General features: G+C 42.1%; 1 protein-coding gene across 1 annotated transcript; it reads right to left on the reverse strand.

Moving 5' to 3' along the window:
- Nucleotides 1-5,839: 5,839 nt before the first annotated feature.
- On the reverse strand, nt 5,840-24,304 carry LYPLA1 (lysophospholipase 1). Its single transcript, XM_024742593.1, is given in 9 exon segments — nt 5,840-7,556; nt 7,558-7,608; nt 9,185-9,361; nt 10,677-10,778; nt 12,077-12,150; nt 14,503-14,573; nt 16,149-16,196; nt 18,027-18,092; nt 24,278-24,304. Coding segments are annotated over 7 exon segments (663 nt in total). The 5' UTR covers nt 16,190-16,196; nt 18,027-18,092; nt 24,278-24,304; the 3' UTR covers nt 5,840-7,409.
- Between the last annotated feature and the right edge of the window lie 605 nt (nt 24,305-24,909).

Here is a 24,909-nt window from a genome sequence, read left to right on the forward strand (position 1 = left end):
TGGAGAAAACTGGGTGAAGTGTACACAGGACCTTTCTGTACTATCTTCATAATTCCCTGTCAATCTATGAATGCTTCAAAAGAAAAGTTGTGGGTTTCTTATATACAATGGTAGGGATGATAGAAGTTGAAATATTCTATGGTTCTCCTATTTTCGGAAAGTAGATGAGAAATAGTCATTCCATTTAAATATTCACAACGTAAGGCTAACTAAAAAAGAATACAACGATATGTAGCTTCCAAACTTGTAGGGGTGGGGATGAAATAAAGCTCAATTTTTCTGCATCCTCACTAGCATTTGGCATTGACATTATTTTTTATTTTAGCTGTTCTAATAAGTATATAGTGATATTTCATTTTGGTTTTTTCACTTCCCTAATGGTTTAGCGATGTTGAATGTATTTTCATCTGCTCGATTACCATCCGTGTAGCCTCTTCAGTGAGTATCTCTTCATGTTTTTTTGCCTATTTTCTAATTGGATTTTTTTTAACTGTTGAGTTTTGAGAGTTCTTTATATATTATAGGTACTGGATATGTGGGTATGTGGTTTGTAGATATTTTCTCCCAGTCTTAATTTGTCTTTTCATCCTCTTAACAGGGTCTTTGAAAGAGCCAAAGTTTTAGATTTTGAGGAAGTCCAATTAATTTTTTTCTTTGAGGTATTATACTTTTGCTGTCTTATTTAGAAACACTTCAAGCCCTAGATCCTGAAGATTTTCTACTGGGTTTTCTTCTATAAGTTTTGTATTTGATGTTTAAGTCTATGATTCATTTTAAATTAACTTCTGTATAAGGTATAAGGTTTAGTTCAAGGTTCACTTCTTTGGCTTTGGATGTCCAATTGCTTCAGCACCATTTGTTGAAAGACTATCATTCCTTCGTTTAATTGCTTTTGTACCTTTGTCCAAAACCATTTGGCTGTGCTTGTGTGGGGCTATTTCTGCTTTATTTTGTTCATCTATGTGTCTCTCTCTGCCAATAACACATAGTTTCGATTTCTGTCACTGTATAGTAAGTCTTGAAATCCAATGGGCTTCTCCCACTTTCTTCTTTTTCAATACTGTTTAATCTATTCTGGTTCCTTTGCCTTTCCATATAAATTTTAGAAAATCTTGTGTATAGCTACAAGAATCTTGCTGGGATGCTGAGAGGTATTGCATTAACATTTCTATCCATTTGGGGAGAAGTAACATCTTTACTATATTGAGTCCTCCAATCCATGAACACGATGTTTGTCTCCATTTATTTACATCTTCTTTGATGTCTTTCATCAACATTTTATAGTTGTCAGCCTCCAAATCCTGAACATTTCTTAGGTTTACACTTAGGTACTCTTTTTTCCTTTGGGGCAATTATAAGTAGTGCTGTATTTTATATTTTGGGTTCCACATGTTCGTTGCTAGTATATAAAGTACAACTGACTTGGGCGGGTACTTCATTTTTATCGTGTTTCAGCTCCCAAGTTAGTATTAGTTTCACGCAGTCGGTTTTGTTTAGTTACCCAAATGTTTACCACTCTTTCCCCATTCTTTGCATCTCTCCTTTCCTCTGGCTCATTTTTCTTCTGAAAGAACACCTTTTAACAGTTCTGTCAGTATTCTTTTTCTCATACACTTTCTATGTCAAAGTGGTTTTCTTTTGCCCTCACTGTGAAATGAGTTGACCTCTGTAGAAGTTCCCAATTGTCCTTTTCTCTCCCACTTTGATGTTATTCCATTACCTTCTGACCTATGGTGGTGTTTTTCTTAAGTGTTCTGTGTGACAGTGAAAGCAGGCTCTCTCTGGTTGCTATTAAGATCTTTTTCTATGGTATTCAGTTTTGCTTTGCACCATGAAATGTCTCTTTAGAGACTTAGTAGTTTATTTATACTGTTAGTAACATTTTTCTTCCTGAGTTTGAGATTTCTTACCTTTCCTGAAGTCTGGAAAAATGTCAGTCATTTTATCTTCATGTATTGCTTCTCTCCCATTCTCCTCTCTCCTGCAACTTCCATTAAACTTTATATTGGACCTCTTAATTTTACTTTTCTAGTCTCTTACCCTTCCCTTTTGCTTGCTGGGATTTCTCCTGAGTAAATTCCTCAGAGCTTTCTTTCATACACAATTTCACATACACACACGTCTGTTGTGTCTAATATGCAGGGTTTTTTTAAAATATTTATTTATTTGACTGTGCCACGTCTTAGCTGCGGCATGCGGGATCTTTAGTTGCAGCATGTGGGATCTAATTCCCTGACCAGAGATCGAACCCAGGCCCCCATAGTGGGAGTGTGGAGTCTTAACCCCTGGACCACCAGGGAAGTCCCTAGTATGCAGTTTAATTCATCCATTTGAATATTTTTTGTAGGTCAGATATTACAACTCAAAATCTGAAGAACAAGGAGTATGGGGTTTCAGCTTGGGAAGTTGATAAAGTTCTGGAGGTGGATGGTGGTGACCGTTGCACAACAATGTGTTTGTAATGAATGCCACTGAACTGTATAATTTTAAAGTAGTTAAAACTGTAAATTTTGTTATATTTTACCACAGTAAAAAATCTGAAGAATAAAAAAAGCACATCCGGGCTTCCCTGGTGGCGCAGTGGTTGAGAATCCACCTGCCGATGCTGGGGACGCGGGTTCGTGCCCCGGTCTGGGAAGATCCCACATGCCACGGAGCGGCTGGGCCCGTGAGTCATGGCCGCTGAGCCTGCGCGTCTGGAGCCTGTCCTCCGCAACGGGAGAGGCCACAGCAGTGAGAGGCCTGCGTACCGCAAAAAAAAAAAAAACACATCCAAGGCTGGCCTTCTCCCCTCCTTTCCTTACCTGCCTCATCCTCTCCCCCATCCATAACCACTTTTATTAGGTTCTTCTTTGCATCCTTCTCGCATCTGAGGTTTTCTTTTAATGCAAAGTCTAGCCAAGTCAAATATATGGTCTTATTTCCTCCCCTTTGTTTTTTACCTTAATTCTTCATCAATAATGTATTCTGAATCTTTCCCAAATTAATACAGAGCATCCTCGGTATTAATTCTTTTTTTATAGTAGTGTAACAATCCATTGTGTAGGCGGAGGGAGTTTATTTAGCTGGTCCACTTTTATCCCACGTTGGGTTGTTTCAAATATTTTACCATCATAAATAATGCTTCTCCATTAAGATTTTTCACTTGAGTGGTTATTTTTCACTTCTAGACGTTTTCTTTTTCAAAGCTGCATTTTCTTTCTTTCTTCTTCTTTTTTATATATTTATTTATTTATTTTTGGCTGTGTTGGGTCTTCATTGCTGCGGGCGGGCTTTCTCTAGTTGCGGCGAGCGGGAGCTACTCTTGGTTGCCGTGCGCAGGCTTCTCATTGCGGTGGCTTCTCTTGTGGCGGAGCGCGGGCTCTAGGCACGCGGGCTTCAGTAGTTGTGGCACGTGGGCTCAATAGCTGTGGCGCACGGGCTTAGTTGCTCCGTGGCATGTGGGATCTTCCCGGACCAGGGCTCGAACCCGAGTCCCCTGCATGGGCAGGCGGATTCTTAACCACTGCGCCAGCAGGGAAGTCCCCAAAGCTGCATTTTCTGATACTGTGTCCTTCTCACTTGTCTGCTCTTTTCTCTGGCTGGTTAACTCTCTCATAGCATCTATCCTTTTAAAGTTCCTGAGAGCCCAACGATCCCTTTACCTCTTGTGTCATCTCGTGTTCCCGTGTAGGCAGTTCTCTCATAGGCTTCATCCTTTGGGGGTGCTGAGCTCACTTTTGGCAGGGCTAAATTAACCAGCCTGGGTTGAGAATGTCACTCTCCATAAAGAATCTGTTTGGGGACTTCCCTGGTGGCACAGTGGTTAAGAATCCACCTGCCAAGGCAGGGGACACGGGTTCGAGCCCTGGTCCGGGAAGATCCCACATGCCACGGAGCAACTAAGCCTGTGTGCCACAACTACTGAGCCTGCGCTCTAGAGCCCGTGAGCCACAACTACTGAGCCCACGCGCCACAACTACGGAGCCCACATGCCTAGAGCCCATGCAGCGAGATAAGTCACCGCAATGAGAAGCCTGCCTAAATAAATAAATAAACAAATAAAAAGAATCTGTTTGCCTCTTCCAGGTGCCCGAGGGTCAGAGCCAGTCTGAGGAAATTCTTTTTTTTTTTTTTTTTTTCTTCTCTTTCAGGTTCTGAGGTCTTTGTTGTCTTGTCCTCTACTTTTACATTTAAGAGCAGGGCAGTGGTTACCAGAAAGCTGGAATATGTTCTCTATATAAATTACCAGGTTTTTTTTTTTAATATCTTGCAGCATGCTGGATCTTAATTCCCCGATCAGGGATCGAACCCAAGCCCAGCAGTGAAAGTGCCGAGGCCTAACCACTGCACTGCCAGGGAAGTCCCCAAGGAAATTGTTGATATTAACTTAGAAGCTTATGTGTTTCCAGGCCACATTAATAGTACACATTCAAAATCCAAATATCTACGAGGACAAGCTTCTGGTTAAACAAATTCAAGTGAAGAACTCCCTTCTCTCTCATTCAGAGCCCAAGCCAAAATAGACAAGCTTTCCCATCGCTTCCTGGCAGTCAGACTTTTTTCCAGTTCATACGACAAAGAGCGCAGCCCTTAAAAGGGTGCTAGCTTCATAACGGTGAGTTATTTCTGAGACCCCAAGTCAAGTGTGCCGTGTGGGTTTTAGGTCCCTTTTGAGTTCCCTCTAGGTACCGCAGGATGCAATTTCTTTAGGGCAAGCTGATTTTTACCCTAGTTTATTTAGCATTTCTAGGTGTTTTGAATTATATGAAACATAAGTTTGTGCTGTATTTATTTAGTTATTCATTTATTTATGTTTAGAAGCATTTAAATTACCTCACAGGGGCACAGGGCAAGGCAGGGGACCACAGAGTAATTAAGGCACATCATTTTGAACCCTGGCTCTTACACATAATAGCTCTGTGACCACAGGCAAACAGTTCATCTCTCCAGGGATCAGTTTCCTCTTCTGTAAAATGAAGCTAAGGTTGATGTGAAGGTTATATGAGTAAAGGACAGTACAGTGCCTGCCTGGAATATATTAAGTACTTAACGAATAAACAAATTTTCACTTTTTAGTAAATTTTACGAATAAAATGGTATGTTGTTAGGAGGGCGTCGTGTATCTACTTCTAAAAAGTAGCAATAAGGACTTCAGCAGTAGGCAAACCTCCCAATGACTCACATACATAGACACCGTCGTTACCTGTCGAGACGTAAACAATACCATGCTCTGACCGCATCTGATTGTGAACCAAGAGTTTCAAAAGGATGATGAAATCAAAGATTATCACGTGAAATATGATGCTGCTGTAAAGAAGGATGAATGTAAAAAAGAGCTGAAGCTGACGAGAGCATTACAGTACAGAACTCTCTTACCACGAGGGCTACCCCAAAATGGAACAAGCAGCCTCACAAAAAGGGGAGCTGCCACTTTATTCAAAAGCAGAAGCTGAAGGACTGCTTAAGAGGCAGAACAGACGGGACTCCTTCCTGGGAAGAGTTAGAAATCAGCAGTGAGATAAAAGGAGAAGAAACTACTTGGATAACTGATTTATGACACGAATTTTTAAAAATCCCATGAATACTACATGGAAGGAAAAGACAGAGCGAAACACCAAACTTCTTAAATAGGTTAGGAACACTGAAAATCAAACTGAAGATTTGTTCAGCCTGTTAATAACACTGAGGAATAGGAAGCCTGGGCCCCGCCTGGAGAGAGCCAGGCGGGGGCCACACCACCATCAAACTTCCCTCTCAATGTGTGTTCCTGGGATTACACGGTCGCTTTCCTCCTTTTCCTTACAGACAGCCATTCCAAGGAAACGCAGATGTTAAAAATCATATTCCAAAGAGCCAGTCACAGAAAAGTCAGAATTACATTTTATTTCACATTGATAGAAACCGTGAAAAAGATTTACATCTTCCCACGTTACAGCACATTTCAATGGAATATATTTCTTGCCATAAATTAGATCTTGCTGATTTGTGTAAGTGAAACAACAGTTTACATTCTTCAAGATAAAAGCAAAATGACTTAGTAAATGATTGTTTAAAAACTGTAAATCCAGACACAAACGTATGGCTTCATTATTAACGTCCTACACTGTCCATACGAAATCATTTCCATCATCAAGTAGCACCCATTTCTAAAGATGCGCTCCTAACGGTGTTCTAGTCGGTTGGAATACAGCAGAAAAATTAACAACAGTCCAGAAATATCGGGCGTACATTTTTGCTACATGTTAAACTGGGTGGTAACTACACCATATGTACTGAGTCCTGACTAACTTTTATTACCCATAAACTTGTTTTCAAATAATGTTAACCAATAATCTGAAAAATCTATTTAAAATCAAATAATTGCTACTTTCATGTTTGCACAGAAACTAACTTAAAAAGATCCTCTCTGACTACAGTGAAAATTGCAAATAAGTCCACTGGCAGATAAAAGTAAAGCAAATTTTTCAAATGGATTGTTCATTTCCTACAGCGATCGGTTTCAAACATATGTGCAAAATAAGTAAACTAAAACTCTACGCTGAGGAGAATCCTCTTAGAGCAAATCACCTTGGAAATTACGGTTCGTAAGATCAGTCTTAAATATTTCGGAACATACTAGAATGTGACCTAATTACTCTTTCAGTTAATTACAGAAAAATACAACCACAGAATTATCCTCGTTACCTGTAGCTCTGCAGGCCTAAGCTGCAGACAAAGGTCCAGTTTAAGAAGTAGTGTAGAAACTTTGAAGGGATGCCTGGCTTCTTTCTACAAGTATGAATACACTTTCAGTGCCATCACGTCTGTGATTCAGAATGTCAAATTACAGCACGTACTGACAGCAGACGTCCATGGCAAGTAGGCAATACTTGGTCTGTTATGAAGGATAAAAAAGAAGAAAGAACACTTTTCTCTTCTAGAGAGGAAAAAAGAGTATTAAATAGAAATTATATTGAGGAAAGAGAAACCTGGTCCCCAAAATAAGAGGGCCATTAATTGAAGACAGCAATATTTCTTTTTATTGACACTCAGAAGCATTATCCCTATTATTAGGAATAATGTAATAACACCTCATTCTTATTATGCATTATAATCATTAAGTACATATGAACACATATATAAAAATACAGATACTGCATGGTGACTAAGTAATTTGGGAATAAGTCCAGAGTCTTAAGTCACAGCACGCATAGACTTTTTATGTCTTAACTGCTCATTTATACCTGAACAGGTTTTCATTAAGCATACTAATAATTTTCAAGTGATGTAATAAAAAATCTGGTTACGGTATTTTATTATTTTGCTGAATTACATATGAGAGAAAGAAGCTAGCTGCTTCACCTATTTTAATACTAATATATTCTGGATCATGTTATACAAATACATAAATAGAAACTTAAAAGATCATAAATTTCCCATGAGGAGATTTATTTAGTCTGTGTCATTGGTGTGTATTTGCAAAACATTTTAACACTGCAGACATCAGAGGTTTCAAGATCGGGCACAGAAAAAACTTTATACTCTATGACAATGATGCTGGTGTGCGCTGCTCCACAAGGCCTCTTAGTGACGTCAATCAATAGGAGGTAGGAGTTTATCGATGAACTGCTTGATATCCATCATTTCCTGTTTGGAATAAAGGGATTATTAATATGCAGTTACACAAATCAGAAATTAAATACCACTAACTAAAACCACATTTTTACTACAATTATATAAAAAGTGGTGAAAAAGAAATGAGGCACCGACAGAAATTAGAAAACATTTCCCACGATGATTATTATCGTAATTCAATGATCACTCTCACGTATTATGAAGTCCTATGAAAATGGTCTGCATTTGCACTGCTTGAACAAAATAAAGCACTGGGGGTGGCGGGGGGAGAGGAAGGGGGTCTAAAAGTGACAATAACTACACAGAGAAGACTTGGTATGTACACAACTGCCATCAACCAAGTGTCCGTGCCCAGCTTCTAACACTCCCTCATTAGAATGAGGTGCGAAATCAACAGTACCAGATGCTTTGTGCCTTTCCAAAGGATTCACACACAACCAGCCAGCTGAGGCTGAGGGGAGCAGGTCCCCAGGGCAGGCCTGGAGAGACGCAGAGGTGAATCCACCACAGAGGAAACTGCTCGACACCTCCCGCGTGTGGCCCAGCTTTCTCACTTCCCTCAAACACATCTCCTGCTGCCACCGCTAGACCCACACAGAAGCACGCAGGAACCTTCACCCGCATCGCCTCCTCACTCGGGAAAGAAGGCACGGCACGGCGGTGGCCTGTCTCACCCGCCGTGTGGCCCCCACTGCGACCCCACCTCCTCCAGCCCCATCTCCTGTCCCTTCCTGCCCCGAACCGTCCGTCCAGTGTTCTCCAGTGTGGTGAACAGTCTCATCCACACACACACAGCCGCCTGCGTCTGCCCCTTGAAGCCTCAATGTGCTGACTCAGAGGCACCGAGTCTGGAGTCCTGGCATCTGTGTGTTTGTTAAGCTCCGGGGGGCGGGGGCGGGGTGCTTTGAAAATCACTGCTCTGGACCTTCAGCCCCTCCCTCCTGGTACCCGGCGTGTCACCCTTTCTGGATTCAATGCATCATCAGGGGCTCAACTATGTTCTCAGTAATGCCTAGAATCCCAGGTTCCCCGTCTTTCTGGATAAGTCATATTACTACCTGCCTTCTCTGTCCCAAAGCAAATGATTTCGCCAGGCTGACAGGTGCAAAAAATGTTAACTTGGACTGTCTCAATGCTTAGCAATTGATTTTTATTCTAGTCCTTTTCAAGCCTCCAAACCTATCCTGACAACCCTCATTCTTACGATCACCCGTCTCAGTTTTTCAGAGCACTTTTAAAAAACTTCTAATATAACACATATCACATTCTGCTTTCTAAATAGTTACTTGGATAGATATCCTTCTCCCTATTCAAAATTTTCATTTTAAGTAAACTACTTTAGATTTTAACAAAGAAATGATTTTATTTGTCCTTGAATTATTTACAGTGTTTACATGTCATAAGAAATTAGTGAATGTCTGTTGAATTAAGTTGCATAAACTTTGATCTAAGTCCTACTAACCTATGGTTCAATGTGAATTCATTAATTAACTTCTTTAAATCCCCAGTCAAATGTTATTTATCTTAAAAATATCACATGCAAACAGTTGCAGACGTGTCCCTATAAGCACTGCTTCCAAACACTTACCTGTTGACATGAACTGTGCATCATGCCTCCATAGGTTTTGAAGGTTACATTGGCTGGATTTACCAATGTCTTTAGCCTTTCAGCAGTAAGAGAACCAAACATTAGGGGAACTAAAGGATCCAAAACTCCATGGCACTGAAGAATAGAAATGTCTCTATTCACGCCACTGATAGGACCCTGCAGAGAACAGAACAGGACTATAGGGTCATTTATCCAAGCGTGTGGCGCGTTATGCTCGGCACATACAGGTGCTTTTGCTCACGCGATAGGTTATCTTTGGCCACAGAAATAAAATTCCTCCCATCCTTATACCCCCCCATCTCTTTATTTAGACTTTTATAGGACATATGATTACCCTGCCTTGTACTGTATGTTTTCCTAATGAATCAGTTCCTTGAAACACATCGTATCCTAATCATATGTTCGGGTGGCTGGACACAAGAAGTATGTTTTAGCTGAGTCATGTTCTTTGCAGCTCTTATTTGATTCTTTCATTTTATTTTTTTTTAAGAATGTGTATTTAATTACTTACTTAATTAATTAATTTTTATTTTTGTCCGCGTTGGGTCTTCGCTGCTGCATGCGGGCTTTCTCTAGTTGCAGCGAGCACACGGGCTTAGCTGCTCCGCGGCACGTGGGATCTTCCTGGACCAGGGACTGAACCCGTGTCCCCTGCATTGGCAGGCAGATTCTTAACCACTGCGCCACCAGGGAAGTCCCTCTTATTTGATTTGAATAAGAAAGTTAATAAACAGCACTTACTATGTGCAAGACACCAAAGGGTTACTATATAGTGATAAGAAAAACCCCCTAGGTTTAAGGATGAATTTGAAAATAAAATAACGCCCGCATCCCCCATGTGTACTATATATTGCTTTATACTGTTGAGTATTTAGAAATTATATTCTACACTAGAATTCTGCCACCAAGCAATGAACATACTGGGCATTCAAAAACATCATTTCTATGTGTAAAGAATAGCCCTAATTTTGATATGTATCTTAAAATGTACCAAAGACTTCAAATACAGAATTTATGACAGTAAGGACTTGCTTCCTCCTTCCCTCTCCCTCCCTTTCTTCCTTTCTCTTTTTAAGGGCTCATTTCTTATTCTATTCCATGCATCCCACAGTAGAGACAGTGCGGTATACAGGTAAAGCCTAGCGATAGTACATCACAGAAGTCTACGGCAGTTCTTTTTAAAAACGGATGACTGATGTAGACTACGGGCCTTGAGTGACACTGACGTGTCACGGTAGGTTCACTGGTTAAAACAAATGCCTCCTGTGCTGTGGGATGCTGATGGGGGAGCTGTGCGTGGACAGGGATGCAGGTATATGAACACCTTCTGTACTTGCTGCTCAATTTGTTGTGAACCTGAAACTGCTTTAAAAAAATTAAATTTATTAATAATCATAACGTGACGGTGTCCTGAACATCATCTGCCATCCCTCAGCTCAGTGATGCCGCGCTGCAGGCGTGGGTCAGGCACCTGTGGAAAGGAAGCCCGCAGGGGCAGCCAGCAGCTGAGAGCGGTGACGCCGGCCAGCTTCTGCTGTGTGGTCAGTGCCGTGTACAGAGATAAAGCTCCTCCCTGGAAAGACAACACGGAAAGTCAGCGGGACACAACTTCTGCTGGCAGCAACGGGACTGATTCTTGTTATCAACACCATTCATAAAAAAATTGAAGCGGGTGGCTGATGCCCAATACAATAGGCAAACTGGTAGAAATACATGCACGCCCCGCCGCGTCCACAGGACCTGACTCTCCACAGTGAAGACCGTCGTGAGACCACAGCGACTGCCCAACCAGCCAACAGCAGAGCCCGCTGCTGCCCTGACAATGCCGTACTGAAGTTCCGAACTTATAGTTACTATTTTCTTTGTTTTGGCTGCACCATGCATCATGTGGGATCTTAGTTCCCCAACCGGGGATCCAACCCACACCCCCTGCAGTGGGAGCGCGGAGTCTTAAGCAGTGGACCACAAGGGAAGTCCCCTAGAGTAACTATCTCCTCCTCAGCAAACACGCAGGACCAAAATCTGGTCTTAAACTGGTATTACTTTCCAAAACAAGAACTCACGAGAAGAAGCCCGCGGCGGACACCTCTGGAGCACTGGCCGCCGGCTCACAACACCCGTATGCTGGGGCCTGCGTGCCCTCTGACCCGTGCTGTTACCAAGACTGACTCTGCTCCCCTCCCAAGGACGACCCCACCGTCTACTCAAGAACGGGAACCACTGAGGGATCCTTGAACATGGGGTGAGGCTGAAGCACCCCCGACCCAGGGACCAGGACAGATGCAGTGGCGGTCAGGAAGCGGCCGGCACAGCCCCTGTGCTGGGGTCGCTTTGTGGGAGTCCCTACCCTGATCTCACCCCACCGGGATTACAGGGAAGTCTGCAGGGCTCGACCACTGGGAATCTGTGACAAACAGAGGGAAGGAATTCTCCTGTCTTCGACCTTTTTATTCCATTGCTCATCTGCTCCTGGGAAGGGGACTTACACCTGCGTTTAGGCAGAGTTTCGTTCAGAGAGGTACAGAGTGTTAACTCAGGCCTAACTGCATGTGTACTAGTTATTTTAGAAAAATACATTCCAGGTTCCAATCAGTTTCCTTAAAAAATTGACTTTCAAGACATAATCTATAGGGTGAAGGCTATCACCGAAGAGAGAAAACTAAAAAAGGAAAAGAGCATGACATACTCTCTAGTTAATCAATCATTATTTCTGGTCCATTCAAACTTAATTCAGCATTAACAGTAAGCAATGTATCAGATTCTATAACATCTTCTAAAAACAGGACTCCTCCATAGAAAAACGATTGAAACTACAGACTTCTAGATAAATATACTGATGACGCTGACATATCACCCAAACTTTTATCTTACCTGAGAAAATCCTCCCAAAATAATTCTGTTAGAAGGAATGCCATTCTTCACCTCTTGGTCTATCAAAGCTTTTACTAAAAATAACATAAAAGTTAAATCACCAATACTTTCCAAGTTAAGCCCACTGATATAATTTAAATAGGAAAAAAATTAATAACAGAAAAGCACAAAGTACATTAAAGGTCAAAACAAGTGAAAAACTTGGAGCACTCTATTAAAATACAAAACTAGAATGGATTTTCAAAAACTCAGATTTTGTAGCTGTTACTTAAACTATTCAATTATTTGTTGCATAATCTGTAAACAAGTTTTTTCTCTCATCAACAGATGGATACGGATAGTCCTTTATCCATGGTCCATTCTGCTCATATACATTTTACAGTTCTTTCTCTTCAATGAACCATAGGCATTTGTACCTAAAAGCTGTTATTTTAAAATCGTAGGTAGTTAAGTAGTTTACATGGTTTGTGACTGACGGTGTTTAAACAGTTCACTATATTATTTAAAAAAAAAGAAAAAAAGACACAGTATACTTTTCCCTATAGCCAATAAACAATGCAGGAGAAAAATCAAATGAATTCTTTTGTTTCTGCAAAATACTCTGACGTGCATCATTAACTGTTTTACTTGATTAACTCCTAGAATTTCCTTTTTCTTTATAATACTATGTTTTTGATAACTGTACCTTTTACAAATTTATCTCCTCTCATTTTTGATATATGTGTAAGTTTCACCTTCTTAAGATGAAACTTGCCAACTCTATATTTCCTTTTTACCAAAAACCTGCTTTTATTAGAACACTGCAAAAACCCCAAAGCCCAAATTAAACGTTTTTTTCTTTTTGTATAAATTTAGTTCTTAGTTAGAATAGGCTGAAAAGCAAGGGGTACCCTGATGAGTGTGTGGAAAACGGACTAGAGTAGAGGAGAGGAGTAGAGAGGTGAAAGCCTTGTTGAGAAGCCTGAGGCTTTATTGAGGGGGAACCGCAGGGCCTGGGCGGGAAAGGAGACGCAGGTGGGCAGCAGCAGCCCTGCGCTGGGGAGGGGCAGGGAGCTGGGGCCACTTTCCCTCCGTTTCAAATGGCTTCACTCCTCTGGTTACACCAAGCGCTGAGATAAAGTTAAACCAGGTATGGTGACCGCAGTCAGCAGTGGAGTGATGGGTCCTGATTCCAAGCCCTGGACGCACCCCAAGCCCTTTCTTCTTTGTTCACGGGCACATCTTCCCGGCCCCAAATGGAGACACCCCTCATTCCTAACTCTGGGTCTCAACCCGATTCTCTCCAATCAGACATCACGTCAGACACGAAGAATGCCACGGGCCAACCCTACCCGGGGAAGGGACTTTCACCCTGCAACCCACTGGGCCTGGCTGTCTGCTCCACAAGGCCCACCGTCCCTATGTTCCCGGGGTCTGACAACCCACCCCCAGACCCGACATGAGCTCTATTATATGTTGACAAAACCCTAGCTCTAGGAGTGTAGCTTTGATCCACTTTTCGATGGTCCTAAAAGTCAGTGTCCTTGGTTTGACATTCCTTAATATCCAATATGTTTTGAATGCATCTTCCCTGTCTTAAAGTTAAGAGTTCTTCTAAAAAATAAAAAGATTTTTAAAAAGGAACCTACCTACCGGTTTTGGTTTTTAAACGAGTTTTGAAAATTTCCAACAAATGTAAAAATAGGAAGACCGTGCAGGGTTCCCTGGGTACCTATCACCTCACGTCTGTAATGAGGTGATTACAGCCAGGCCTGTTGCATCGAGGCCACCACGTCATCACCCAGGTCATGAGGGAGGCCGGCCTGGCCACCGCGCTGTCTACTTGTCAATGTTGCAGTACATACGAGTCAAAGACACACGTGCTTCTGGGCATGGGCTAAAACCAGACCTCTCCCGATAAGTTAGTGTTCTTTATGCTTTCACCCCACAAGTAAGCGGGGTTACCATGTTCATAAGCGAGGACATCACTGGAGACCCTGCAAAGCAGAGCTCATACCGTTACAGGAGTGCCCAGTGAGATGATTTATAGGAATCGCCTGGCAGGTCCAGTAGTGTTCGAGCAGGGGCCCCTCACTAAAACTAACCATTACCATAATTTTCATTATATATCATGACAACATTTGTAGCCTTATGTCCTTATTTCAAATCTCTTTAATGACCATAACTGGCCACAGCCATCAAACATGCTGCGAATTTCTCCACTGGCCTATGTCAATCAAAGCAAAACGACGCATCCAACAGCACTCAAGCCTGACAAGTGCCGTTCCTCCCCACACGCCTCACCTTCACGGGCCATAATTAACAAGTCAAACAAGACAGTGAGCCGTCAGAAAGGAAGGACAGCACCACCTGCGTTTAGATAGTATGTACTATTTCATCAACAACAATAGCACGACTGAATCTACTATAAAACTTCCCTTACTTACCACGTTCTGCTGCCTGTTTAACTCCAGTCTCGTCTTCCTGTGAATCCGGTGAGAGCCCAATGATGTCAAACCTGGAAAATAAGGCAAAATTCTAAAAGATTCCACATGCCACAACTAAGACCCGGCGCGGCCAAAATAAATAAATAAATATTAAAAACAAAAAACAAAAAAACTGTCTCTGGAGGCCAAACGGTCAACTTAAATGCGTGAATGTGACATCCTGTAAGTTCCCCTCACACCAACCAGATACAGATTGTATTAAAAAGTCACAGTACCACATAATTTTAAGGTAGAAACACCTGGAGAATGACCTAGTCCAACCTGACACCTGACAGGAGTCTCAAACCACAGCCCTAAGATCTTTGGAATAAACTCCAGCCCCTCACTTCCCTCCTAGTGCATCGTAAGTCAGCCGTCCGGAAAGAGCTACTTCACCACGGCACCTGCGCACGCACGGCCCACACCTACTGCACACAGGCCACCTCCATCCACATTCTGCAAAACCCGTCACCACGCACTGCAGCGACCTCAAACAGGAGGCTGGGCGGCCCTCCTTTGGCCCCGACTACCTTGCTACCCGCTCGGTGCTTCCACTATGGTCTCGAGCAACGTGAGGTAGAAACTTTGCTTCTGGATAGGAATTCTGCCAGAGAGGGAAGGTGGAAGAATCAAAGGTCAAGGTAGGCAGGAACCTGTAAAAGTTGCCAAGCAATGTCCAGCAGATAAAAACGAAGGTGCAGGGTGGGTCAGAGGTGAGTGGGAACAAGCAGAGGACAAGGTGGCGACAGGCTGGAGTCCCCACGAGGCCTCAACAGGCAGTGCAGAGACGGGGGAGCAAACTCACAGGGGGAACAACTACGCTCGACAGTCAGGTCTGAAGTAAGCGCCTTCAGAGATGGAACAGTTCCAGACGACAAAGCCCAGGGGATGCTGTGAGTGCCTGAAGCTGAGAGAGGAAAACGTCAGCGGAAAGAGAAGAGTCCAGGAAGTGACAAGCCGGTCAAGGCTTGTGAATGGGTCACTGACATTGGATGCCATAGTCACCTGAAAGGTAGGACGGTGGCAGGAGCTAGAGGGGAAAGGGAAATAGGAATCAGGTGTCAAAGTCATCAGTTTTGAACAGACCTGACGGCAGAGTCTCAGAGCAGCAGGAAGAAAGCATGGTCTGTAAGTGGCTCAGAGAACAAAGAACCGACTGTAAAGCATACAGGGAATGCCTGACATCATGAATGTCTTAAGAGGGCTCAACAGGAATTGCTTTCCTTAAAAACTGGCCAGCTCTCCAGGAAGGCAAGAAGGTGGGAGGTGGAGAGGCCGCGGCTTCACCAGGGTGGATGCCACACGGGTGCACGAACACGTTTGGGTACTGAAATCAACAAAGGTTTATCGAGCAGTGAGAGGTGCTCTCTGCGGTATCTCTATCCACCCACTCTCTCCTGTTTCTCTACCTGTTGGTGCAGCTTCTTAAGCTCCTTAAGATTTACCCCAAATCTAACATATAAAGCCTGAAATAGTCGAATAAAGGTTAAATTTATATAACTTTGCAACTTAAAAATAATTAAAAATTGCTATATGCAAAAGCACTTCTGATTTTAAAAAAAAGTATAAGTAAGAAGTTCTTATTGAATAAGTGAAGTCTTACTTACCAAGAAGGCATGGCCATGTTCATATTTAATGTTACAGGCATAACCGGTCTACATGGGGAAGAAAAAGAAAAGGAAAAATAAGTATAGTATACCAAAGTACAAAACCTGATAAATTCCATCAACTGAAGATGATTACTTGAGGCTCTCACAAAGTTGAATGCTACAATTTGAATAGATGAGCTGCTTCACTGCACGTACACCTGCACAATTCTGTTCTCCACGCCCTCCAAATGGTTCTCAAGACAGAGCCGCAGCTGGAAGGGACTAAGCTTGGCGAATAAACAACATCTTCCTTCTTCAACATCTTTATTTGATACTTTCAAACCAGACACGAGAAGGAAAACAGTAACCAAGACAGATGGAAATTTCTGAGACTCTGACTAAGGGCCTAAGGATACAAGCAACTTAATGCACAGGAATGGTGGCATCAATTCCCATAGGCTCAAATTACATTTTTGCTTATTTTCTAGTTCTTAGCTATGTACCTGCTTGTTTAAGAGACCTCTAAATAAATAAGGGAAATATAAGTCTTGCCTAAGTGTCCATTATACCCAACTCAATTCTGTGATGAAAAACTTGCTGGACAACCTGAATGAGGCTAGGTATAAAAGGAAAGAAAAACAAATACACTCTAACTACATCTCACCACCATCCTCCTGACTCATGAAACAAGTTTACCTTAGAGGTCACAAAATTTTAGCAAAATTTCCATGAAAACATAAACTTCCCTAGGTTGGGAAATAGCCTTAAACTAAATTCAATCTTGGAGCCAATAACAGTGTAGCAGAAATTCCAACACCATCAAGAATTCTATCTTGCAGACACAGAGAACAGACTTGAGGACACAGGTGGGAAGGGGAGGCTGGGACATAGTGAGAGAGTGGCATGGACATATATACACTACCAAATGTAAAATAGATAGCTAGCGGGAAGCAGCCGCATAGCACAGGGAGATCAGCTCGGTGCTTTGTCACCACCTAGAGGGGTGGGATAGGGAGGGTGGGAGGGAGACGCAAGAGGGAGGGGATATGGGGACATATGTATACGTATAGCTGATTCACTTTGTTATAAAGCAGAAACTAACACACCATTTTAAAGCAATTATACTCCAATAAAGACAAAAAAAAAAAAAAGAATTCTGTCTCTGGCATGAGTCAGATTAATAAGGACACCGCAACCCCTTCAGGATAAAAAGAGGGGGGATGTTTTCTTACATAATCTCGTATTTTTCCTCTTTCACATTTATCGACTCTGCTGCTACGACCACTTCCAAGGATGAATTACTAAGCTATCAGCATGTATCTCACCCCACCTGTTTCTCCATGGCTACTGCTTCTCAGCACACTTTGACCTAAGACTTGTTCATCTTAGTGATTTTCTGAGTTTGCTCAAAACTTACTAGTTTCTTTCTGACACAAACAAATGTCTTCAGAATTCAAAACCAAACCTAACAGTCTCCAGAGTCTGTGCTCTTTCCACGCTGCATCACATTGCCTCTAACTGATCAAATTTAGGCGTGTTTTCAAGGTAGTAGAGATTTCTCCCGAACCTGATAGGTAAATCCCCTTCAGAGACAGCTCATGGATGTCCTGAGAACTTAACAGGCACTTGTACGTCTACAAAAATTTTTCTGGCTGTGAGTTCAACTGATCTCCAAGAGAGCATTATTTTAAATTTCTCAACAAAAAAGATAAGAAAAAAATTCAACGTAACCAGGACACATTTTAGTTTCACGGAACTTACTAATCTTTATTTTGAAGCTGAACATTTAAAAGATAAAAATTAATTATATTCAAATGCTTTGCTGGAAAAGTAAAGCTATCACGATTGTTCCTCTCCAGACTCTGAATCCCAAGCCTGAAAACTGAAAATACTTACGCGTGCGGGCAGATATATTTGATGTGGGCGCTTCTGATAGCCGCAAAGGCTTCTGCCCACCCATGCCTGGTAGAGAAACCATATGAATAACGCCATTAGATATTGCTTTAAATTCCAGTAAGTTAATAACAGAAGAGTAAATCTGTGAGGGTAAATTTCAACCCCTTAAAAGACCACTACCAACCTAGAAACAACCCAAAGCTTATGATTTCAGCTTCACCTGCGGATAAAAACGATCTCTCGTGATTCCTGAAGAGCAGTGTTTTCTCTTGCATATACTTCACTGGGCTTTATAATTTATAAAATACATTTTTTAATCTCTTTATAACTTCCCAACAATGTGCCTAACAAAGTAGGCAAGACAGATGATATAATTCATTTTATATGAAGAAAAAATTCTCAGAGGAGTAAAGTAAAGCAGCTGTCTGATATTTCTCCATGCTTACTACACCATTAAAAATAACAACCTTATGGGGCTTCCCTGGTGGCGCAGTGGTGAAGAATCTGCCTGCCAATGCAGGGGACGCGGGTTCAAGCCCTGGTCCGGGAAGATCCCACATGCCACGGAACAACTAAGCCCGTGCGCCACAACTACTGAGCCTGTGCTCTAGAGCCCGCGAGCCACAACTACTGAGCCCACGTGCCGCAACTACTGAAGCCCAGCACGCCTGGAGCCCGTGCTCCACAACAAGAGAAGCCACCGCAACGAGAAACCCACACACCGCAAGGAAGAATAGCCCCCGCTCGCCACAACTAGAGAAAGCCCGCGCACAGCAACGAAGACCTAACGCAGCCAAAAAAAGAAAAGAAGTTGAAAAAATAACTTTAATTAACATTCTCTCCTTATGCATATATGTACATATATATGTTCAAAACAGAATATGAGACGTCATCAAAATCCTTCTGGCCATAAATAAACAGTTAATCTTTCTACATATTTCCTTCCAACTTTTTCCATGCATATCACTTGAGAAATAGATACAGATTTCACAAGAATGGGTTCATACTATACATACATACAGCTCCCTGTGTCTTTACACTTGACATTACACCTGATACTTTCCACATATTACCTCTATTAGAGGGTAAAATAAAGGTAACTTAAGACCTTTTTGGATTAAATAGTTTTGAAATAAATGTTAAATGCTTTTCTATTAACTACTTCTCTATTTTAATCCACCTTCCCCCAAAGTGTTAAGGAAATACAGAAAAATTAATAACATTATGAACATTAACACTTATGTAACACTGCACTGAGTCAGCACTATTCTATAAGTCATATATGGGTGCGTGCATGTGCATATGTGTGTTTCCATGTGGGTTCGTGTGTGTGTGTATGTGAGACTTTAGTGTGAAAAGTACAAAACATGTTGAAAGAAATGAAAGAAGATCCATATAATGGACATCCTGCGCTCTGGAAGACTTAATATTCTTCAGATGGAAGTGCTCCCCAAATGGACCACAGTCAATGCAATCTCTACGAGAACCACAGCTGGCTTTGCAGAAACTGACAAGCTAACTCTAAAATTCATTTGGACACTCAAGAGACCCAGAATAGCCGATCTTGAAAAAAAAATATTGTTGGAGGACTCACACTTCCCAATTTCAAGTTACTACAAAGCAAGAGTAATAAAGATTGTGACACTGAAAAGACATACAAATCAATGAAATAGATTTGAGAATACAGAAATAAACCCTCACATTTATGGTCAGTTTATTTCTGAGCAGGGTGCCGAAACAAATCAATGGGGAAGGAATAGTCTTTTCAACAAAAGTAACTGGAATAAGTGGAAACCCACGTGCAACAGGATGAAGCTAGACTCCTACCTCACACCATGTACAAAAATTAACTCAGAATATAGCAAAGACCTAAACGTAGGAGATCAAACTATAAAACTCCCAGAAGAAAACATGCGAAAATCTTTGTGACCTTGGACGTGGCAATGGTTTTTTAGACGTGAAGACAAAAGCACAAGCAACAAAGGAAAATACTTTAGTAAGTAATAAACGAGTAGGAATCTTGGGTTCTAGCCCCAACTCTGTCTCTATCTAGAAGTGTGGCCTCAAACAGTTCATTCAGTCCAGTGGTTTTCGAAAATGTGGTGCCGTCTGGGAACTTGTTAAAAAGTCTGAGTACACTGGTTCCTCGATTCCAGCCCAACACCACAGGGTTTTTCCTAGTCGTCCCCCTCCCCGTATTCGTAATTCTGCGAGAAAGCTGGCTTCAGCTCTGGCAGCTCTGGGCCAGCAGTGCAGGTTGGGACCTGCCTCCCCACAGGTGCCCCACCCATAGTCATGTTTCTTGCGTGGGAACACCCCCTCCCCTCACAGCTGACCGTGACACCGGAAAGCACAGCTCTGACGAAGGGGAGCGGGGAAGGAGAAAGCCAGGCCCTCTTCATGGAAACCCCTCCCTCCCCTCCGTATATTCCAGGCGTCGCTGGTCTGTATTGCCCATCTGTGTGAGATTTTTCTAGGCCGCATTGTGAAAGTTTACAAAACAGAGTTTCAAAGGCAGAAGTGGTTAAGTGGGTCAGATCTTACTGAGAGGTCAAATAAGGAGAGGATTGAAAATAATACTGTAGACTGCCAGCAAATAAATACCAAATGAAGGAATTTTTTAAAAGAGCATTATTTGGCAACCATCACAATAATAGATCCAGACAGCAATCGTTAATGGGTGCTAAATCCACAGGTGAAAAATTGGTGAGAAACAGATATTTTCATAAAATCCAAGTATCTCCCCACAAAACACTTTTTAAGTGCAATTATATTTATTAATTTTACTGTGGAGAAACCTGGCAGACACTACCTTAACCAGATAATGAAACACAGTATCATCAGCAAAGCACAGAAATCAACACAGTGTGGTCCCAGGACCACCACGGCAACCTCTGCAGTGTCCCTGCCGAAAGGGAGACGTCATATAAACCCAAACTGAGGGACATCCTACCTAGGAACTGGCCCATAGGGGAAGAGTGTCAAGGTCACCAAAGACAAGAAAATGGACTGCTCAGGACTGAAGGAGCCTCAGGAGACGTGACAGCTCAATCTAACTTGAGATCCTGACCCATAAAGGACACCACTGGGTCAACCCAGGGAAACGCAAGTGGGGCTGGTGGATGTGATGGTAGCTTCAGATCAGTGTTAACGGCCTGATTGACGGTTACACCATGGCTACGTGGCCATGTCCTTGTACTTACAACATACACACTGAAGCTCTATGGAGTCATGAGGCAACATGTCTGCAACTTATTCTCAAGCGTGTGAGAAATGTTAACAACTGCGTAATCTGAGTGACAGGTAGAAGGACCTCTAAATACTATTTCTGCAACTTTCATGTAAATTTGAAGTTATTTTAAAAGTAGTAGTTAAAAATTTTACATGACAACACACCGAGGGAATGTAACTCTCGAAGTAAATCTATGAGTCCAAACTACACAAGTGGGGAGGGGCAAGCTAATAGACATCAAAGGAGTGGCAGGATTAAAAAATCACATCACAGTAACAACCTACTCCAGCAAGAATCATCCACAGACGCGAAAAATATCAGGTGAAAGTCTGATGTACGATTTGCATCTCCCCACGACTCACTCTACCTACACAGGGAGAATAGGTGCCTTAGAGAGACCCAGAGGAAGAAAGAGACCACCTTTATCACGTGATCCAGGTCGGCATCAGTAATGGAACGGACGGTCCCACCTGCCTCCTGACGTGATGCAATGAACAGGCCGTACCATATACATGGTGTTCGTACCAAAAATGCACAAGCTGAACGTCATCGTGAGGAAATGTCAAATAAACCTAAATGGAGAGACCAGCCTGATCCCTGCAGAAACGTCCATGTCACGAAGGCCAAAGAAGAGCCGAGGGACTGTTCCAGATTAAAAGAGACTGAAGAGCTACAGCAGCTCAGCGCAGTGCGGCTGGGATGGAAGTGCAGGCAGACGGGATTACTGCAAAGGACACGACTGGGGCAGCTGCCAAGGTCTGTTAGACGACAGACTAGGCCGGATAACAATGTTAAATGGCGCTGAATCTCCTGAATTTGGTAATTTTCTGTGGTTATGTAAGAGACTCTGCTTGTTCTTAGGAGATACATGTTGAAGTCTGGAAATAAAGAATCATGGCATCGGCAATTTATTCTCCCAAGTTTTGGCAAACACAGTAGCATATTCGATAGAGATCAGTGAATCTGAGTAGAAGGTTTTAAGGAATCTGTTTTATTCTTGCAACCCTTCTATAAATTTGAAAGCATTTCAAAATAAAACAGTTTTAAAAGGCTATCAAAAATAAATATGTATCTCTGGGTTGTTCAACTGTTTTTCACTCTCTTCTCAAGCATATTTGTATTTGAATTTTTTTTTACAAGACAAATGTAACATTTTCATAATCATAAGACAAGCTGTTTTTATTTTGGAAGGAAAACTGATCTTATGCAATATAGTTTGCACTAACACATTTTATTATACATGTTATGCATAGAAACAATTTTGTGGTCAGATGTGTTTCCTGCAGAACTTTCCAGAGCTTTAAACATGCTAGTGCATACCCAGTAAATCTTCTAGAGGAGAATATGGCGTATCATATTTCCTAGACACTAAGATAAAATCTAAGTGGCACCACTGACAAAAAGCCTTTTATATATAAAAAAAAAATCACCACCACAATAAACACACATATCGTAAGATGAATACCCATCTCAGTAACATAAAAATGTGGGGGAAATGACATATTAGAATTGAGAAAATATAGAATTATACAGGGTCCCCCAATCTTATTTGGCCATCAGAGACTTTTCATGAGAAAACAGACTGCAAGACCCAAGTTCCCAGACAGCACACCTTGGCTGGTCCTGCAAAAAAAGAACCTTAACCAAGAAAGGCAAAGCTGCCCATTTTCATAGCTGAGTCGCTTAATCCCTATCATCCTCTACGGTAACCTGACAAAAGAACTTTAGTGCTCCAAAAAGTAACTCAAACATTGAATTGCCACTTGTCAGATCGGCTGGTTCTGAATTTCGTCATGTGCTCATGGAAGCAATCTAGCGTCAGCTTTCTTTGGTGCCATCCCCCAAAGTAAATACTGTCAGAACTGGAGACCTCTAATTCTCTATATAAACTTAATTCTTAGTCAAGATGTCATGGCTGCTCTTGGTGTTTTTAATCTCACATTGTTCATTTTTTTCATCACTTTCACTCTTAACTTTGGTCTAAAGAATCTGGCTAAACTGGGGTCCACAGAGAATCTGTCTACAACTGAAGATTTTACCCCCGGACTGATTCTTCAGACCCTGAAGCTCTCTTTATTGGGAAAGTTACAGGTGAGCTAGATCCTCCCTGGGTCTCAGCATCAAGAAGGGTTTGGTGATAAAACAGAGCTCCTCTAAAACCTCTGTTTAGAAAAATAAATAAATAGTAAAGTAAGTCTGTCCTTTTCATAGGACTACCTGATGGCCAGAAACAGTCCTATAACCTTTCCCATAACTCCATGCAAGGCATGTGTCATGTACCTCTACTTGGGAGGCATAAAAGGATATTAGGAATCACTTTCAAGAATTAATCTGGCCCAGTGCCTCCTTGCAAAGATTTAATAGTTTCTTGGCTATCTTATCAAAATTTATCTTCACTTTTCCTCTAATTCTTCAATTTTGTAACAATGTTATAACAATAATTTGATCGAAGTTGCAAACAGGTAACAACTGATTTAAATTTTAAAAAGCTCTCAATATAGAAAGAGACTGAGTGAAAGATAAACCATGTGGCTACAGTTAGCACAACAGAATGTGTTTGATAAGCCTCCAAACAAATCTTTGAGCTGCATTCCCTGCCCTTCAGCTGATGTTTTTCTTTTAAGGGAACATCGGAGCTCTCATTCAGAATGTTCACACTGCTATTATCTCACTTATCAAAATCAACTAGTTCTTCTCAACCTGCCCTGAAATTTTACCTCCTCCGGAAAGCTGTCACTTGCATCTCTACAAACATACCATCCATCTCTGGTATCCACTACCCACGGCAACTCAAGGAGGAGTTTGCAGTTTTAATATGTTCCAGACAGAGGAGGTGAAGAATCACAAAACAAGAGGATGAGGGGAAAATTCTGGGGGTTTTCAAAAAAAGAAAGGATTCTATCTCATGACTGGACTGTACGAAATATGACTATCAATCTATTTTTATACAATCCTAGAATTCTTTGCTCATGTAGAGTGGCATGACCCGTTTCATTAGGGTACTAACAATGGTACCTACCCTGTGTCTCCCAATCCATGAAGGAAAATCACCTAGAACGGAAGAGGAACAATGAGTAAGCAATGCCTAAATAAACCCAGCGGAATGTTACACACTCCAGCGCCCCAGTTAAGGTGGAGGCCGGAATCACAGAACACTACCTTCAGCAAGTTAATCAATCTCTACAGACCTCGCGTAAGGGGCAAAAGCACTTAACGTCTCTCGGTGCAGCTCCTAAGATAATTAACGTGGCATTTTAGCACTTAAAGAGGTCCCAGTTAGACAGGCTTCTGGGCAAATGATCACATTCCAAGAAAAATCGTTTTGTCCCTTTCAGGTCAAACCATGAAAGTTCTCACGCGTACAGTAGAATTTCTCTATCACAAAAGGGAGCTTTCCGGCGGCTAAAAGTAAGTTTGAGATTCTCACGCACAAGTTTCCTAAGGAACAGCACCTCTGATCGAAAAGGACACTAAATCTTCAAACATCTTTAACTGAGGACAGGGGTGCAAGGTGACACAATCAAGGCATCTCCCTCATGCACAGACAAGGCAGCAACGTGCTCCAGAGCCACCTGGAGTTGGGGCGCCGTCCACTCAAGCGGGTGCCTCCGGGGTCCCGGGGCGGATCCGCGCGCAGGGCCCGGGGGATGC

The sequence above is a fragment of the Neophocaena asiaeorientalis genome, unplaced genomic scaffold (assembly GCF_003031525.2).
Source record: "Neophocaena asiaeorientalis asiaeorientalis breed wild unplaced genomic scaffold, Neophocaena_asiaeorientalis_V1.1 scaffold226, whole genome shotgun sequence".
NCBI classification, from domain to species: domain Eukaryota; kingdom Metazoa; phylum Chordata; class Mammalia; order Artiodactyla; family Phocoenidae; genus Neophocaena; species Neophocaena asiaeorientalis.